The sequence below is a fragment of the Zonotrichia albicollis genome, chromosome 3, assembly GCF_047830755.1.
Source record: "Zonotrichia albicollis isolate bZonAlb1 chromosome 3, bZonAlb1.hap1, whole genome shotgun sequence".
Classification (NCBI taxonomy): Eukaryota; Metazoa; Chordata; class Aves; order Passeriformes; family Passerellidae; genus Zonotrichia; species Zonotrichia albicollis.
The window spans coordinates 105379955-105399708 of NC_133821.1; the positions used below are offsets into that span (position 1 = coordinate 105379955).

The window sequence follows — 19754 nt, forward strand, 5'->3', positions numbered from 1 at the left end:
AGAACAAGAAAAAAAATTAGTCAGCTTAATCCTCACATGAAAGCTGTTTCAAGACTTTAAATCCCTCCTGATTATTCTCTTTGAACCTCTTCTAGTCTACTGTACCCTGCTGAGATGAGGATACACACACTATGAGGAATACTCAAAATGCATATGTCTCACAAATTTCTACAGATTTCTTTACAGTGGATTTGCTATTTTCATTGCTTAGGAGAACTGCACTGATCTTTAGGTACCAGGTAATTCCACCTTTCACTCATGATTGGTTAAGAAGCACTTCAGAGCCAATTGTTACCTACAAAAATGTCCCTTTTTTACTTCTCAGTGGCTCAGGTTACTTGACATTTACCTACACAGAATTTCATGTACAATTTCAACCCACATAACTCAAAACCTGAGCATTTACAACTTTTTAAAAATAGCTAGACATTATACTAACCCAAGTATAGTTTAACCATCTACTAACCTGGTCACCTGGCCATCACACCCTTTTCCTTATAACTGTCCACCAATGTAAGAGATCCTTGTGCAATTCAACTGGTTACTCCTATTAACAAAACAAACATTTTTTCCCTCTTTTTTCTAACTCTTCCCAATTGTTTCTCATAAAATTTTCCATTTTATTCAGAGGTAATTCAACCTCTCCCAAAGCCTTTGACTTTACAGAGAGAACAATGAAATCAATTCTGGTCTCCATTATAATTTCCATGAAATTATAAAGCTCACTGATGTAAAGTTCCTCAAATACTGCCACTGCCTTTTAAAATGCTGATATCACGCTAGCTACCCTCCTTACCTGTAGCAGAAATATGATGCTAACCACAAGCAACACACTGCAGTCATTAGCTCCTTTATCCCCCAGTTCCTCTCACAACACTTGGATGAATGCCATTTGATCAGGCTGCCTTGTTCACAGTTTGCTCAATGTACTGCAATTTCTTCCACTGATGCTTCATTTTGAGTCGTACACTCTGTCACATTCCTTATTAAGAAACATTCTGGCATGAAGAGCTCTCTAAGCATTGCCAAAGTGAGTGCAAGCAATTCCATTATTCAGCTACGACCTTACATACTCCAAAGCCACCTTTTTCAATTGGGTTGTCTACTGATCCTCCAGACACTCCTCAAACTTTCCTGCTGAGTTTGACTTAACTATTGTTAAGTATTTCTTAACAATAGTTTTATGTCTGTTGGGAGTTACTAATCAATTTTTTTCCCCACTTCATTATAATTACAGGTTAAATCCACCAGATTTTTTTAATTAACTTCTATTTTCATTACTCAGATAAAAGATCTAATTCAAGAACTATGAAGTTTTATTTCAGATACTATATCTTACTCAGCTGTTTAGCCAGGCATTTTAGCATTTGGGGAGCCTTTTGAAATCTACTTAAACAAGTAGCATGCATGCTGTAAGCCTCCTATACCTTTAAATAACTCCCAAGCGGGCTGCAAATATTTTACAACTCCAGCTGCATATTTTCTTTCTTTTTCAAAAGGTTTCTTAGCATTTTCTGTAATTCTTCTTTTAATTATGCATTTTTGTATTGGACAGTTCATTCAATGCTACTGATCAGTGCAGCTATCCATGGAAAATATCTCAGTATCCCAGTTCTGCTCATTCAACCCTGGATCAATTTTCACTCTCTCTAGCACTCTTGGTGCTAACAAAAATGTAAATCTAGAAGTATACCATCATGTTAGCCAGAGAGTTCACCTGAGTTACCTGAGCTGAACTGCCACTTGGTATCTGATTCCATACAGGATTTTTAATTTTTTTAAGGGGATAACAAGTAATCTGTTACTAAGGCTAAGCTGCTGACTATTTTGTACTAAGACCTCAATTTGGAACCCCAATGATGCAATTTTCACTATGTGCACTATTCAAGGTCTTTTTAGTCAACAAGGCACAGTCTTACCATGAGGTGAAAATATTCAAAAAAGCAGAGCTAACCCTAAGATATTATGTCAAGACAAGGTAATCCCTGTACCTCTGCCTAGGACAGGCAGCATGCTGGAGGCAGATTTCACTCTCTTTTTTCCTCCCACTACTAACTCCCTTTGGTGCTGTTACACCAAGGGAGGGATCAGAAGATACCTTGAGCCCAAGGAAGTACATGGAATTTAACTAGAGAAGTGACACAGGTGTAGCTGACACATTTCATTGCTTTTTTAAACAACAGTTACATGTAATTTCTAACAAGCCAATTAAAAAAATTCCTGAAAAAATAGTGTGTTTCATTAGGACATTTATGTCATTACTAACCACACCCTGAAGCTATACAGTCTTCTTGTGTAAAACACAATTATCAAATTTTGGATTAGAAAGCAAAATATGCCTGCAGGAAAATGTCAGCAAGCAGATCAACACCTTTAAATTACTGTGTGTGGACACTGCTTTGTAAACTCCTTCAGCAGGAGTTACTGTCATTCAACAATTCAAGCAATTCCTAAATGGAAGGAAAAACTTCATAGTGAATATCCATGAAATAAGAGCAAAATTTTGCAGTTGCAAAAAACCCAGTTAAAATTCTGCCTAAAGCACTAAATGAGAAATGACATACACAGTATTTAGTAAAGTGTTAGTGTCCAGCAAAAGACATCACCTTGGAAGATGTGTTTTTCTCATGTTTTGTGTACCTTGTGCCTCTAAGGCAAATCATTCCATACCAGTCGACACTACAACTCACTAGAAAAACATCCCTATTGCTTTATTGTTTTGTATGTGATGCTGGATTGGGTTTGTACAGCAAGATTTTGGTAGCAGTGGGGAGCTGCAGGAGATCAGAGGGCCTCACCTCTGTGCCTGGGAAAACCATGGAGCAGATCCTTCCAGAAGACAGCCTAAGGCACATATGAGACAAGAAGGTGACCCCAGGCAGTGCCCATAGCTCAACTAAGGGCAAATCATGCCTGGGCAATCTGGTGGCCTTCTATGATGGAATGAAGGACAACAATGGTTGACAAGGAAAGACTGACAGATGCCATCTCCCTACACTTCTCTAAGGGCTTTAATATGGTTCCACATGACGTCCTTATCTCCAAACTGCAAAGACATGGATGGACTATCTAGTGTGTAAGGAACCGGCTGGAGGGATGCAGCCAATGTCCAATGACAGCCAGTGACGAGCGGCATCCCTCAGGTCTCCTGACTCCTGGGACTGGAGCTCTTGCATGTCTTCATCAATGACATGGCGACATCAAGAGAAGCCTCAGCAAGCTGGTAGATGACACTAAGCTGAGTGGTGCAGCTGACACCAGGACACAAGGACCTGATGCCATGGGGACCTGGACAAACTTGAGAAGTGGGCTTTCCCTTGAAATTCAACAAGCCCAAGAGCAAGGTACTGCACCTGAGTTGGGGAAATCCCAGACATGAGTACAGACTGGGAGAAGAAATCACTGAGAGAAGCCCTTTGGAGAACACCTGGGTATTCTCATGGATGAAAAGCTGGATATGAGCCAACAGTGCTCAGTGACAGCCCAGAAATCCAATTGTATCCTGGGCTGCATAGAAAGCTGAGTGGCCAGCAAGCTGAGGGAGGTGACCCTGCTCTCGTGAGACCCCACCTGGAGTACTGCATCCTGCTCTGAGGGGCTCAATGCAAGAAAGACTGATGGGAGTGGCTCCAGAGGAGGACCACAAAGATGATCAGAGAGTGAGAGCACCTCTCCTACAAAGACAGGCTGAGAGAGCTGTGATTGTTCAGCATGGAGAAGACTTCAAAGAGACCTTACTGCAGTCTTGCAGTACCTTAAGTGTCTTATAAAAAGAAGGGAGAGGGATTTTGATATGGACAGACAGTGATGGGACAAGGGGCAGTGGTTTTAAACTGAAAGAGGGCGGGTTTGGATTAAATGTACTACAAAGAAATACTCTGCTGGGAGGGTGGTGAGGCACTGGAACAGGATGCCCAGAGAGGCTGTGGATGCCCACCCCTGGAAGTGTTCAAGGCCAGGCTAGATGGGGCCCTGAGCAACTTGATCTAGTGACTGGTATCCCTGTCCACAGAAAGGGCATTGGAACTAGATGTTTTTTTAAGATCACTTTCATACCTAACAGTTGTATGATTCTCTCAGATCAACTCACCAAAGGAGTCAGATGCATTTACTGTCCGCACAAAGATCAACTTTTCTAGGAAAGTAACCTTTTCATATATATCACTGGTTTGCCAGAACAACTCCCTACCAACCCCCAGAACCAAATAGCAGAGACTTCAAGGTCTCTATTGCACACACAGAAACTTTTGTAAAGTCTTTCATCTGCTGAAATCTCATCTATTTCTGTGTGTATAAGAACCATTCTAAACACACAATCCAGATCAAACAAAGGTTAGGTTCAGGATCCAGATGCTTTTTCAGAAAGACCTGAAGTTTACATTCTTTTCCCCCAGTTGCTGGTAAAGAAACACTGCAAGCCTCATTTTACAAATGCTTACACCATCACAACTGCAACCAACTTATCAGATACTGCAGTGCTTGCACAGAAAATGTAAATTAATTTAAATGTACTCAGAATCATTGCCTTCATCCAGACTCGTATTTAAATAAATGAAAAAGAATGCTTCTAAGCTTTCTAATCTGTTGCTCATTTAGAGTCATCAGATATATTGTTAAGAGGATACAAGTACTCATAAAACTCTAACACAGAAATATTTTTTGGTTTACTTTCCCCATTGCTTCATTATTCTTCCAGACAGGCTTCTATGCAAAACAGCTTTTTATCTTCCAGCTTTGATACCATCAGCTCTACTATATCAACTGTGCAACCACAGTGAGGCTGCATTTTCACAGTCTGAATTCAGCAGCACTACATGAAGAGTTTTACAGGCCCCTCACTCTTCCTAAGAGTTGCCAGCACCCTGCATATGTCAGCACTGACAGACAAGCTGGGGAAGGAAACTAATTCAGGCAAGAACCCCTTGAGCAGCAGGGGAGGGGAAAAGCTATTTTCCAACCATATCAGGTCCCTCCTCCTGTTCAACCACACTAACACAGTGCAGCCGTGACAGCACAGCAGAGGTGAGGCCCATCCGGGAACTGAAACTATCCTAAGTACTATGGATACCAAGGAAATTTCCATGGAATTGTAGCCTAATCTGCGTTTATAGGTACAGATTTAAATATCTAGTGTGTAAAAGATGCTTTAAATTTCCACTCCCTAAATTAGCTACAGAGGCAAAAAAAAAAAAAACCAAACCAGTCAAAAGCACCTCCAGTACCAGGCAGTAATGATAACCTCACAGTAGCTGAGCTATTACATGGAGCAGGGAGTTTAATAATGAAGTTCTATGATACCAGCGTAATGGATATCAAGCACAGACATTCCTTTGCACGTGAAGGGAATTCAATCTCTTAGCTGGCTAACAAAAACACCCACACCCTTCCAAGAACTTGATGTCCACAGAAAACAAATGATACACACAGAGCATTCATTCCTGGACTAAAGTGTTCATGACCCTGAAAAGCAAAAGCATTTTTGAAAGTTCTGTACTTTAAAGATGGAAATCATCTGCATATTCTGGTAAATTACTGGGGTTTTTTTCAGGGCTTGTAAGCACATTGGGCTGCTTACTTTGCAGGTTGCTGCACTGCTGACAGGACTGAAGGACACAGAACTGCCTAAGTTTGATAATTTGCTGAACTATTTAACATTTTTTAAGTATTGACAAGGAGTAACAGAGGAGGATGAAAGGACACAGCTCTGAAGTATGTTAAACATTTTCTTTGTGATGCCTTTGAAATTTTATCTGGGTAGACAGCAGTGATAACCACACAATGGACAACTAATGCTTCTTCACCTTTTCTACTGATTCTCTCAACAGAGGTGTAGAGGTATCTACTCCACCCAAGGATGGTGCCCTTACAACAGCCTCAGAAAACAATACAGAACTACTTCAAGAGGCCTTCTTTGTCTGCACCAGCAACAAACGAAATGCTACAGAAATCTGTGGGCATTTTGTGCTCAATGAGGCAGAAACCTAATGACAAAAGACATGAAAAAATATTAACAATATGATCCATTTTTTTGTTATCCCAGATTTCACTGCTAAGTTCTATCCTCTGACTTCACAGTTCCTGACCTCTACCAGCAGAATCTGTGGGAATGCAGTATCACCCACAGTCAAGGAAGATGTGATTAAGGAACACTTCAGCCAGTTGTACCCAAACACTGGAAAAACATCACTGCCCTTCAAGAAGGGCAACTTGGACGAGCTGGTGAACTACAGGCTAGTCTGCAGAAGACAGAACTTATTCTTTACCACGTGTGTGCTCAAGAGTGGCCCACACTGACCTGAGAGGAACAGAGAGCGGACAAATCCCTGAGCAACCTTCTCTGACTGGGTCTGCCTTGAACAGGATGTTCCAACCCTCCTGAACCCAGCCAGCCCCAAGTAAAACCAGTGACTATTCACAGGCACCAAGCATCCCCTGGAGCAACTGCACGCCACCACAAAAACTTCTCAAAAGGAGTATGACAGTCACTTTTCTTCTTTTCCCTCTCTGAGTAAGTCTGATTCCCACTCAAACTTCCCACACAAGTAAAATAATTTGAGTAATATCAAAAGCAGAAGCCAACAATAAACAGGGAAGAAAGGAGAAACAAACAATAAAGTATTGTTTTCATCTCTAGTATTATGAATTCTTTGCTTACCTAAAACCTCTACTGCTAGACTTGGAGATATAACAAAAATTCAGGAATTAGGAAGAAAGTTTTGTTGTTTTTAAGGAAAGTTAAGTCAAAGAGATGTATATTCCTATTTTATAGATAAAAATAGAGGATAAAAGGTGAGGTTAGCCTAAGAACAATTTCTGAACTGCCAATTTACTCTCAAAATATGAAAAAATATATCAAGCTAATAAGACATTTTGAGGAAGATGACAGTTGAACAAGAATTCCAGAATACACTTCCTGTGGCAAATCAGTATATTACATTAATCACAGATGATCTCAAATTCTGAACACTGGAATAGTTTTAGAAGATGAGCAAAACACAGCATGAAACCTTACAGTATATTATGCACGTGATTTGCACACTTTGTTATGCACCATGGGATCCATCTTCACATAAAACTTAAGCTTGTGCAACTGAGGATACAGCAGCACTAAACAAATGGCAATCTATTTTGAGAAAGTGCTGAAAGGCAGTTACAGACAGAGTAAGATTAATAATCCAAACTACCTGGAAATTAGGCAACTGACACTTTGAGAAGGTTTCCATGTTTGCTGCAGAAATTGGAACATCAGGTTGAAATAAAGCACTGTATATTACATACCAAGAGGAAAAAGAAAAAAAGAATTTGTACTATTTAATTCTTCTGGGTTTATCCTGTAAAGTTTCACACATGATGTCAGATAGATACTACCCCCTTTATAAAAACATACAGAAATTGAAAGTCCAGAAAGGCTCCACAATCTCTGCAAGAACTTAACTTGCACACACAGGACAGAAGAATCACAGAATGGTAATGGTTGGAAGGGACCTTAAAAATTATCTATTGCCAGCCCTGCTGCCATGAGCAGGGGGTAGACATTCAACTAGACCAGTTCACTCAGAGCCCCATCCAGCCTGGCCTTGAACACTTCCACAAGAAATGTTTATTCCATAACAAGAAACTCTAAATGTAATTGAAGTAGAAAAAAAGAGTAAGACCTCTTTGATGTTGTCAATTGTTCAGAATTCTCATGAAATAGACAGCAAAGAAAGCATACAAAGAAAATGCTCAACAATCTCAATTAACCTCAAAATTTGGTCACATGAAAAAAGGACATTTCAGAAAATAATTGAGTAGGGAAAGGATGATGACAGAGTTAGTTAAACTATGCGGCAAGAAAAATATTTGCATTTGCCCTTCTGTAAAGGGTAAATACCTGGAGTTTTCTCCAATTCTTAGAGACACTGGCAAGCTTTCATACCCACACAAGGCAGCAGTCAGCTGAGGTGGATTTCTAATATGGCTGAAAAGGAATAGACTAGCTCCACCAACACTCCTGCCCACCCCAAAGATGAGTTTTCTCCAGCCAAGCTGCCATGAGCCAGTGAAGGGCCAGTGTTGAGCGCAGCACAGCCGGAGCTCGCTGTCTCCGGGAGGGGCAGCAGCTCTGTCTGTCCGTCCCTCCGAGCAGCAGCTCAGTCTGTCCGTCCCTCCGAGCAGCAGCTCTGTCCGTCCGTCCCTCCCAGCAGCAGCTCTATTTGTCCCTCCGATCAGCAGCTCTGTCTGTCCGTCCCTCCGAGCAGAGCAGCAGCTCTGTCTGTCCGTCCCTCCGAGCAGCGCCCGCAGCGGGGCTGCCTGCGCTGCCAACTGCAGGCACAGTTCCTTGCGTGCCCACACAGAATGGCCCCACACACAGCCCCTTCTGTGACTCTGCAAATCCTCATACAGTTTAGATCTATGGACATTATGTCTCTTAAAAAAAAAAATCAGAGAAATGCAACTCAAAAATAGGCAACAGCTTTCTGATCACACTGGATACACTATTTACTTTAACTCCCTTTGCAATTGGCAACCATCAATGCAGCAAGGTGTGACATAATGCAACTGGTGTACTGCATTAAGATCACGGAAATCTTTGTAATGGAAGCACCAAACTTCTCCAGACCTAACAGCAACTGAGTTTAAGGAGCACTGACAACTGATGACTAGGTCACAATACACTAAGATTCACTAAGCAGGCTTTATTTTTTAAAAAGCTAGAAAAAACATTTGCTTTTCATGGGATGTTAAAGTGATTTCTCAGTAACTGTTCATAAAAGCAACAAAAATGAAGATGGGCTATCAACTCATTTTTAATAAAATAACACAGGCCAGCTCGCTAATTGAACCTAGTTACAAAACTACTTTTCAAGAAAAAGCACTCCAAAGACAGCTAAAGCAAAATACAGAAGTGACAGCCACTTCTACCCAAAGAAACTCCTGCTTACCTTGATCTCTAAGTTGTTTCTATCACAGAGCCTTTCTTACCCCTAATGAGCAGTGCCTTTTACATCTAATATAGGCTTTGCTACATGACAAAGAACTTTTTAATTTATCAATGACAGTTTTTTGTGGTATTTATCAAGTAAAGATTCAGCGACAACAGACCTGCCTTATGGCAGAGCTACAAAATCTCCATTGAAGTTTTACTGTCCCAGGGCCAGGTATATGCAATCACAGTGACCAGGGGGCCAGCACAGTCCCAAAGTTGCCTTTTGAAAGTTTACTCCCAATTGTAAAGGATCCTTAAATTGCCTCTTAAGTAGTAAGCCTTGGTAAAAATAAAATTACAACACACTCTATTAAACATTTCTACAAGTGAGCCTCAGAAATTACCAAGGCAATTGTAAATATGAAACCTAACATCTACAGCATAGTTCAAATTCTCATCTAATGGGCTCTTGAATAATCTTTCTGTTAGACTGTCGTATTAAATTCTGTCATCAGCAGGATACTCATATTTTGCTAAATGAGCCATAAAAATTGTACATGTCAAACAAATACAACATTATATCCTATGACATTAATAAAAATACATCAGTAGAATGAATTTTAGTACAAATGAAACAACTGTATGACATTGAATAAAAACATACTCATAAAATAAATATTTTGCAGCTGTTTCTTACAGACATAAATTTCTAAGATTACATATTATTAATCATGTCATAGAGTAATATGTTTAACCACACCAGCAGAGTATTATTGGTATTTTTCATTCCTAAAACATTGTTGTGGCAAGTCTTCTAATAAAAATAAACAAACAAACAAAACCTCACAGAGACATGAGCAGGGAGACTTTCCTCCAGCTCATATGATCTGAAAACAAACAAACAAACAAAAAGCCAGGAGGGCTCAACGAAGAGTTTTGAATCATCACTGCTCTTCATCTATAATCACTCAAGATGAACTCAGAGAAAGATACCCCAAAGTCTTTCACTCCAAATTCTTCTTTCATAGGAATTACTGGGACACACATGCAGAAATGTTTCCTTGCCTCATGCAGCACTTACATCCCTTGCCTGTTAACAAAAACTTTTTAAAGGCCTGCTGACCAACCTGAGAAGAAATAACCACAGCCTGTTAATTTATTCCCTCCAGTCTCCAACTTTCACCATAACCCTGTTCTTCACAAAAGATAACCTGCTATTTAAAATAATTGTTTCTCCTTGGGCAGAATAAAGCTGCTCTTACACTAAAATACCTAAAATTACAAAGTTTAAGCTATGTAATACACCTTAGCCTGACTTAACAGATCACCAGGCAGAGATAGAACAGGAAATGTGCTATTATTCTCACATGAGAAGAGAGGCTGCATGCTCTCTCCCACCCAAGCCATTGTCCTGCACCTACCAGTTACCCTTCAATGAGCAAATTCAACACAAGTTTGGCAAAGTGCCAACCTGGCAAGACACAACAGAGCAAGTTCCATCTCTCTGGCAAGAAAGTGGTTAAGTTTCCAGGGTGGTGGAGAGTACATGCAGCTCTGCTTCCCAACTGCAGTCACACCCACTAACGTGACATTCAAACACCAATTCTGACTTAAGGTCATCTTAACCTGAAAAGGTCATCTTAACCTGAAAATATTAGGCATTAAGCATCCTAGGCTGCTAAACACAGAAACAGAAGTTAGGAATACATCCTTTTAAAAATTTAATGTGTAAGATAAAGCTGCCAACAAACTTAATTCTATATAATAAGAAAAATAATATTCTACTAATGCTTTGATTCTCTTCATAGAAAGTAAGTACAGAGCATTAGACAGATTTCAATCTATGTAAAACTATCATTACCTTCAAAAACTGAAACCAAGTGAGTGCCAAAACATGGGCCAAAAGAAAGGAACTTAACACATGTCCTCCCCTCATTCCCAATGTAACTGCCTTTTAGAACTGCCATGATAAGAAAATTACATTTGTCCTTTTTCCCCAAACCCAGATTTGTTCCTGGTATCTCTACAATATCCTCCACCACAACAGCTCCATTTCTGTTTGGTTTCTCAGGCTCCTGCAGCACCTTAAGCTATCCTGCACACTCTTCCATGCCTTTCTTTGCAACACACAGGTGAAGGTATCGGCTGTCCTGTGGCCCAAGCCCTCTCCCTGCCCTGACCCCGGACTGCTCAGCCACTGAAGGAACAAACACCAGTGAGCAGCAAACTGAACCATGCTCAGGCACCACTGAAACCTGCACTTCAGGCATACTGATTTTGACTTCCCTGCTTAATAGAGTGAGCAAATTTCACAGAACTTCTGTATTTTTACCTGTAAGGTAAATTGGTAAAAAAAAAATTACCTTTACACGTCTGTAAATAGGAGGGGTTTAAGTTTTGGAAAAATAAAAGTCATGCTACTATGTTTGTTAGAAAGCAGTAGCCAAGGACACTGAGGGTGGTAAGGCACTTGCAGAGGCTGCTGAGGGGGTTGTGAATGCACCAACTCTGAAGTGTTCAGGGCCAGGTTAAATGGGGCCTCCAGCAATTTGGTCTAGTGCAAGGTGTCCCTTCCTATGGCAGGGGGTTGGGAATAGGTGATCCTGTTATACTGGGAAGGAAGGAGGCAAAATTATGAGATGACTCAAAAAACCTTCACATTCTTACAAAGCAATATTTAAAAGTGGGTATTCTCATATTATAGAATCTGCTACAACACAAAACACCTTGGTACTCCTCAATTATGAGACAAAGATAAAACTATAGACTAGGTGAAGTCTGATACTGCACCAAAACCCATGTGCAGTCTTCCAGAAACAACAGTAATAAAAGCCAAAGTTGCTGTTGAAACCATTAAAATAAATAATCTATTTTGTTTTATCCTTGTACATAAAACAAGAAGGGAAAGACTGAAATATCTAAACAGGCTCATATCTGTACAAGCATGACATCTGCTAACTGTTGATGTTTGCTATCCCACCATGTATTAATGTTACTACTTTTGTTATTACTATTGCTTCTTTATTTATAGTTACATTAAAAAGAGTGTAAAGATCTCTTTTAGCAACATTCTCTTTTTTTTTTTTTTGCCAATAAAACTCACCAGAAACTCTTAACTTTTTTTCTGAGGAAGGAGCAGTGCTTTACTACCAAATCCAAGAGCCAGAAATAGTGGATGAGGCATCGCAAACAAGACAGTTAGACCAGAAGTTTCTATGTCCCACTTTGAGAAAACTTACAGAGCAGGAGTTACTTAGGAAAAATTACCAAATACTAAATGCCTCCACAATGAAGACCAGAAAATTGTGCCCAGATACTTTACTTCAGAAAGTAGGAGCTCAGGACAAGCCTGGGCTCCAAGAATCCTGTCTCAAAATGAAGGAGGTGATGATGTGGAAGAGGACTGGGACACAGGCTTTTACCTTAGAAGGTGCTCCCAAGCATATTGCAACATATGTTATAGAGCAGTAACAGATAAATTAGGTTTATTTTTAGTATCTTTCTGCGTACTTTAAGAAGCACCCCATCTTTCTTAAGACTTCATGCCACCTATCACCCAAATTAGTCTGGCATGTATAAAAAAATAAGACAGTAAGAAATGTTTTCCATTTGACTTTGTTGAGGAATAGCTCTCAAGAAGTGAGTTTCATTCACTGAAAACAACCTGTTACTCAAGTCAGAAGGTTTCCTATTCTGAAAACCACTGGACAGGACAGTTGAACAATCTTCAAGTCTAAGAAGATGTATGTGAAGTGCTGGAAAAAAATCTGAATGTGTCAAAGGACTGGGATATATAGAGAAGCTATGGAAGTCACAAACTTCACACTTTGTCATTTAAAAAAAACACTCTCAAGAAAAACAGAAGAAACAAGCTGTCTGGACATTGATGGGACAGATGCAAACCAGAGAAGAATTCAACAGGACGAAGTAGGAGTTCATATAGACACAGAAGATCAATGATTCCTGAAACAACTCTTCCCCACATTTTCAAGCTAATCACAATCTCCGTTAGATCACAAACAAAGCACCACAGACTTATTAGAGACAGTTGCAACTATTAATAATTAAATTTCACTGTTAAGAGAAAAATAAAGAGAAGAGTCTTGCAGGTAGAAATGTTTCAAGTGTTCTACCTGAATATAAATTCCACTCTACCCTCCTAATTTGTATTATTCCAGCCAGAGATTTCTCAGTATGATTAAAAACAGAAACAAAAAAAGAGAGGAGGGGCTTACCACCACTTGAAAAGGCAAGTCTGTAACTCTAATACACAAAAGCTGCATGTTTCTGTACCACCCCAGAATCTCAGCTACCTTTAAGAAAATACATAATTCTACAACTCTTGCTTTGGTGAAGACAAATCTTTATATGTGAACTGAAAGAAGAATAAAGCAGTCTTCTGGAGGCTTCTGGCAGACAACTGTGAAGTTTACACTACTGCTGCTAACAGGTAGACCACATAGTTTTGTTTACTGTTATTGCGAAACCTGTAGCCAAGAAATAGGAATGAAAATTGAGCAAATTCCTGCCACAACTGCACTGAAATATCTCAACAGCTCCAATGCTAGGGACTGGCAACATTCCTTAGAAAGGAGATCCTCAAAAAGAAAATTCAATACTGGTTCTCGGCCTCACTACTGTAATCACCAGGAGACTGAAATAAATGATAGGAAAGAATACTACATTTTTCCCTTCTTCTTTTGAAGTTTACCTATTATCTACTGCATAAACATAGGTAAACTTAAATTTCATGTTGGAAAAGAGAAATTACAATTTCCTTGCAATTCAGTAATAGTGAAGGAGTCAGAAAACAAGAGTTCCTGCAATTTTTCTCCAAGGTTATGATCAACAGTACTGTCCATTCCCATATATTTAACATGCCTCCTACCATAAGTCCAAATGAGTTTGCCTACCATTCTTTATATTTTAGACATGACTATCAATTAAAAAACACAGGAACTGTTGCAGACAGTTCACTAAACTTCTCCTCCTCCACATCAGGAAAGAATTCTCATGTAAGAGAAAGACTTTGTTAATGCAATTTCTGCATGTTCAGCCCATAACTTGAAACATCACTTTAAAAAAGCAAATTCAGAACAGTTTTACTAATTTCACTTGATCTAGATTAAATAACAAAAATAGAGTACTTTCTACACTTCTAACAGTCCTGGCACTTGAAGTGAAGTAATCATACAGGCCCTGTATATCCATGTATATGTGATCAACTATTATCAGTGCTTCAGAATGGTAACAAATGCAGCTTTAAAGAGAGTCCATTACAGTCCTAGGGATCTTCTTCACATTTCCATTAAACAGTCTATATAATACAGCATAAAAAATTATGCACATCAGATACAAAGAACTGGACAAAAAACATGAATCACTATGAATCACCATGTTCAAGAATGGTATTACCAGAAAGGCAACAAATCAATCATTCAAGGAACACCCTTCTAGAAAGACCATTTTGTTTTTACTGGAGAATAGAATAATAAAAATGTTAAGAGGAAGCACTTTTACACTAGAATGACAGACATATTTCTTCACAGTAACATCTGTTACACTATATGAAAGAAAAGCAGTATCTCACTGGACATGTGGAATCAAAACCAAAATTCTGAACAACTGTGATACTGAAAAGTAATTTATTTCACTTAACTGTGCATTTATCTTGAGTCTGACTGACAGTCAACATAAGCAGGACAGCACCAGAAATGTCTGTGTACCTGTATGCACACACACAAATGCAGGTGTGTATTTAACCAGCACAGTGTCCCTTAGACTGAGCTGAACGTGATAGAGCTGGCATCCATTTCACCCAGACTTCTTCTATTGTGCAGGGATGGACAGAGGAGTCTTGCCCCTCCCCTTTGCCAGTCTTTCAGAAAACACCTCTGAAAACATTAAGTAAACAATTTTTTGTTGTTGCTTACACAGCCTTCAAAGGACTCCCTGAAACATACACTCAGACAAGTTACAGATGCAGCTCTAGGCTCATGTATTAATCACCATCATCCAGCAACAGAAGCTGCCATATTTCCTACTCTACACACTTCAATCCTCTTTTTTGTCCCCACTATACTTGTCCCACAAATCTGGCAATCTCTTGCTTGCGTAGCCTTAGGGTAACGGTGCTTCTAGGTAACATCATTAGGCTGAGCTAATATGCTACCTTTCCAGACTGCAGATTGCCAAAAATCTCCTGTACATATATGTATTTATAGATTTTCTAGGCCTGTACTTTTCCTATAAATATCTCTAATAAGTACATCTGAAAGCCTTTTCCCTTTGCTTCAAATCAGTACAGATTTTACCAGCTCTTACTAAATCTGCCCAAGTGTGACTGTCCCATTTGGACTTGGGCCACCCCAATAAATTTTCTGTCACCACCATCTACACTAGATTTTCTTCACATGTGGCTGAACTCTTAGGATTTCTATCACCTCATCAGTCCTAAAATGAACATGTCCCCAAACAATGGGAAAACACAAAACCAGCTGCTAACTCAGTTCACCCATCGTGGAACACTGAAGGTTCAAATGGAGATGCTATCCAGTATTGTACTGCTCCTGCTGCTGGAAGGAGAACTCACAAGCAAAAAAAGCGTGAATATTGCATATGAAATGCATATTCTCTCAGCCACCTGACCAGCCAGCAACTACTCAAGGTGCACAGAGAAGACAGTGACAAGTCGTCACCTTGACACTTTTAGCTGTCTGCGCAAACCTCGCCACAGTCTGTGGTGACTTCAGGAAAAAAATGGGGTGTCTGCATTTCACCACCAAATCCTTTAAAGGCATAAGGGAGGTACCGTGACAGCTGTTATTACCCAGAGTTTCTGAACATCAAAATTCCAGATTAATTATTCAAAACAACATGCAGTACTTTGTTCACACACTATATCTATTAAAGAATATCTTGTCATAAAAAGCCAATATCCAACATCCTGCAGCAAGAGAAAATCTGCAAGAGGTTACGTTCTGTGCAATACAGGTACTGAAAATCTCCCATGCTAAACTTATTCCTGACTTGAAAAACTCTGCTTATGAGGAATACTTAATTTCATTAATTTTTCTTTGTTATCATTGCGGTAATTTGGCAGAATTTACCAGACTACCGGTCCATGCCATCAGGACATGTGCTTATAGCAATTCTGCAAGACTACAACAGTAATTTTTTGATGTATCAATGAAACTGTAAAGACTCAACAGTTTAAAAATATCCCCATATCAGGAGGCTTTTTGCAGTATAATTGAAAGCTTTATAGTGATAAACAAAAAACCCCTCAAGACACCAAAACTGTGTACCAAAAAAAAAAAAAAAAAAGAAAAAAAAAAAGAAATAAAAATAAAATAAAAAGAAAAATAAAAGAGTCAGAGCTTTACAAATGCAAAAGGTTTCTTTCAAATGCAGGTAATAAGGTTCATCCTCCCCTTCGTATCACAATTATAAGCATTACCCCCCTCACAAAATTAAACTCAGTCCCAAACCTTTACAGGAGCCTTTTAGGAGCAGGCGAAGACTTATTTTATGGTGGGGCCAAAGCTTTCGGGCTAGGCCGGGGCCTGGGAGCGGGCTGAGGGCAGGGCAATGCAGCCCCGGCCTCCCTCCCTCCCACCCGGCGCTAACCCTGCCCGCCGCCCCCAGCCCAGCGCCCGCCGAGCCGCGCCGGAGTCCGGCCGCTGCACCGACCCGGGCTGCTCTCGCCGCTGCCCCGACAAAGGAAAGAAACGCCGCACTCCCGGCGCCTCGGAACAGTAAAAGAAAGAAAGAAGGAAAAAAGAAAAACGAACCAAATCGCCCTCACTAAGCCCTCCCTGAAAAGCAGGTCTCTTTTCACCAGACTTAGGCACGGCAGCCACCCTTCCCCCACCACGAAGCCACCTCTCATTGTCGTCGCACCCAGAGGGGACCCATAACCCCCACCCCATATGAACTCACACGCCCGCCTCCCCCATTCCCCAGTTTGCGCCGTGCCCCTTTACTGGTCGCCAGAAGGGAAACGCGGCTCGCGGGCCACATTTCCCTCCCCGCAGCCTTGCACGCACCTTCGAGAAACAAGCTGTCTCTGCAGCCGCCGCCGCCGCCACCGGCCATCTTCCCGCTGCCGCGCAGCGCTCCCTCACTCCATCGCCCAGCGCGGCGGCGGGGCCCGGCCCTTCCCCCGGCCTGCCCGCCCCCACTGCGGAAGGCTGGGTGGCTGACCCGCAACGGCGGCACTACCGCCGAGGCCCGGCCCTCTCCCGCTGCCGGGCCGCGCTGCCTTCCGGCCCCTGCGCAGGAGGAAGCGGCGGCAGCAGGCCCGCTCCTCCCTCAGCGCGCCCGCCGCTAGATACCCGCGAGCGGCCGCAGCCGGGCCCGTTGGCGCTCGTCGGAGCAGGCGGGCCGGGCCGAGACTCCGCCGCACGCGCCCCCGAGAGCGCGGGAGGGCGAGGGCTCGGAGCGCGCCGCCGCCGCCAACGCTGAGCTCCGGGAACGGCGCTGGCCTGCCCGCTCTGCCGCTCGCCCGCCGCGGGAGCCGCCGGCTCTCCCGGACCCGGCACCATAAAATGGCCGCAGCAGCGCTGCGCCCCGCCGTACCTCGGGCTCTCCCGCTCCCTCCTCCATCAGCCTGGAGGCAGCAGCTTTCGGGAGACCAGGAGGTGGCTCGAGTAAAATGAATGAAGTTAGAGCAGAGCGGGAGTCCATGGCGGAGCGCTGCGGCCCGCCGGCCTCTCACCTCCCTCAAGCTCGGGGGAAAGGTCTTCGCAAGATTCAAAGATTCCTTTTAATCTTAAAATATTCTGTGGCCTGATCGTATTCAAATCCAAAAGTTGGATTTTGTAAAACGTACAGCGTTGCCACGCCAACTAAAGTGAAATTGCAAGTCATGGCCTTAGGTACATTTGACTTTTAGCTTGTATGGTTTTACATTTTGAAAAGCTTTCCCGTGAGGCCAAAATACAAAAAAAACCCCAAAACATGCATCCTTTAGAAACTAAAAGCTAGTTTATGGCATTCTATAGCTAGGGAAAACCAGATACTCCTTTCTGCAACAGGTTTTTCCAATCTGGGATTCTACTGACTCCGTCTCTCCTCCAACTTTACTGCAGAGTTGGGGATTCTCATGTCTAGAGTACCTGGTTCCCAACATTTCTAACCCCTGAAAAGTCATCTTCCAAAAATCCTCGAACTGAAGACTTGTTTGTAGACTGAAATCCTAAATTAGGTCAATTAAAGCGCTTAGTGCATATAACGATTAAAGGCTAAAAAGGAAAATTGTTGTTTTCCTTTAAGTCTTCTAAATTTGGTATTTTTGTTCCTACGTGCACCTAGCATGTTTAAAATACTTCCAAGAGTGCTCAGTTTTTATGCAATGGAGAGGCAAAGAGTGATCTGGAAGCCAACAGATGATGTCAGACTGCTGCCCAAGTGCTACGTCACACCACCAGAGCTTGCAAGTATTTAGAAAGAATCCCAAAAGCTGTAACGCTGCTGGTAAATCTACGAATCTCAGTCTTCAAAATCTCCTTAGAAAAAAAGGCTTCCTGAAAGAGATATCATAGACTATCCTTGTTTCATTAGTAATGAGGTTAACAGGAAACAATTAGGTCCCAGCTAATTACAGAGAAACCAAGAAAATCATCTGTTCAATAGAAACCTAATAGTTAAAAAAGGAAAAAAAAAAGGAATTTAGAATCTGATGTTTAAAAATACCATCTTGTATCTCAGAGGGGCATTGTCCAGTTAAAGGATTTACTGCTGAGGTTACAGCATTAATCCACCAAAACAAATTCTTATTGATAGTTGATACTAGACTGATCCAGGCCTACACAATTCTACACAATTTTTTAAAAACTGAGGATTTAGAGTTATGAATTATTTGAATAAATGTTTAATGCACAGTAGTGGATTCATTGATGGAGGTATCAAATACAGCTTCAGAGTTTTAGTGAACTGAGATGCAGTGTAGATTAAAATAACCTTTTAAAGTAGAAAGGATAAGGGAATAAGCTATCAGTGTTAATCTAGATGCATGGTTGATTTTGACTTTTTGACTGATAATTTGAAATACACTTTTTTATGGAAAGCACCTGCCCAGAATTACATCTCATTGCACTGTTCGTTTTTCCTTTATTTTGAACCTCTTTAAGGATGCAAGAGGGTGGAATATAGTCAAAACTCTTATTAATAAAACTTTTATTAGTAGTCTATTCTCAACCTTAGAGTGGTTTGTTTTTTCATTTGAGAACTATTTGTGAGGGATGCAATACTGAGAGCACTCAATTCTTACAAAATCTTTTCAGATCCTCTTAACTTTGCCTGGAACCAGAAGATTTTCTTCATGTAACAGAATGAACAATGAGAAAGAGAAAGTTAGTGTTCTCCTTCCTGCTGAGGGAAATCTTACAGAATTTACTGAGTTTTCTTTCTCTCTGAAGGAAGAATTCTATTGTGTTCACAGAAGAAGAGCCCAGGGATGACCTGCATCACGTTATTGCTTCCGGGCCTTTAACATCCCCTAGAAGCTGACCAGTCCCACTGTGGGTAGCTCACAATCACAGGCCAGTGTAAGATCCAGAATTTACAAACACTTGCCTGTGCTCAGCTCTGTTGGCACAGCTCTGTGTAGCATGGAAATCTCATTACTGCATCAGAGAGTGATGAAGAATTTTTGTCTCATCTTTGAAATCTATTTTTTCCTTTTCTTCCCACAATGAAAAAGATATTAGTAATTAATGTGGCTTAGATGATTCAGTATTGAAAATTACTTTACAGAAACTGAAAAGGTTTTTTTTCTTTGTATTTCTGATTCTTTCCAGTTACTTCTTGTTTCCTCTATGTTTTTGTAAGGTTAGCCATGATA

At 41.0% G+C, this 19754-nt stretch overlaps 1 protein-coding gene across 8 annotated transcripts in view; it reads right to left on the minus strand.

Moving 5' to 3' along the window:
- SENP6 (SUMO specific peptidase 6) overlaps window positions 1–17462 on the minus strand; it is a 73041-nt gene extending 55579 nt beyond the window's left edge. For 3 of the 8 annotated variants that reach the window (XM_074538355.1, XM_074538354.1, XM_074538358.1), the window contains exon 1: window positions 16601–16814. In XM_074538355.1, the coding sequence (XP_074394456.1) occupies window positions 16601–16799 (199 nt within the window). In that variant the 5' untranslated portion in view covers window positions 16800–16814. Of the gene's footprint in view, window positions 1–14567; window positions 14590–16600; window positions 16855–16956 lie in introns of those variants that run through there. The other 5 variants (XM_074538357.1, XM_074538361.1, XM_074538356.1 and 2 more) reach the window with 5 other exon arrangements.
- Between the last annotated feature and the right edge of the window lie 2292 nt (window positions 17463–19754).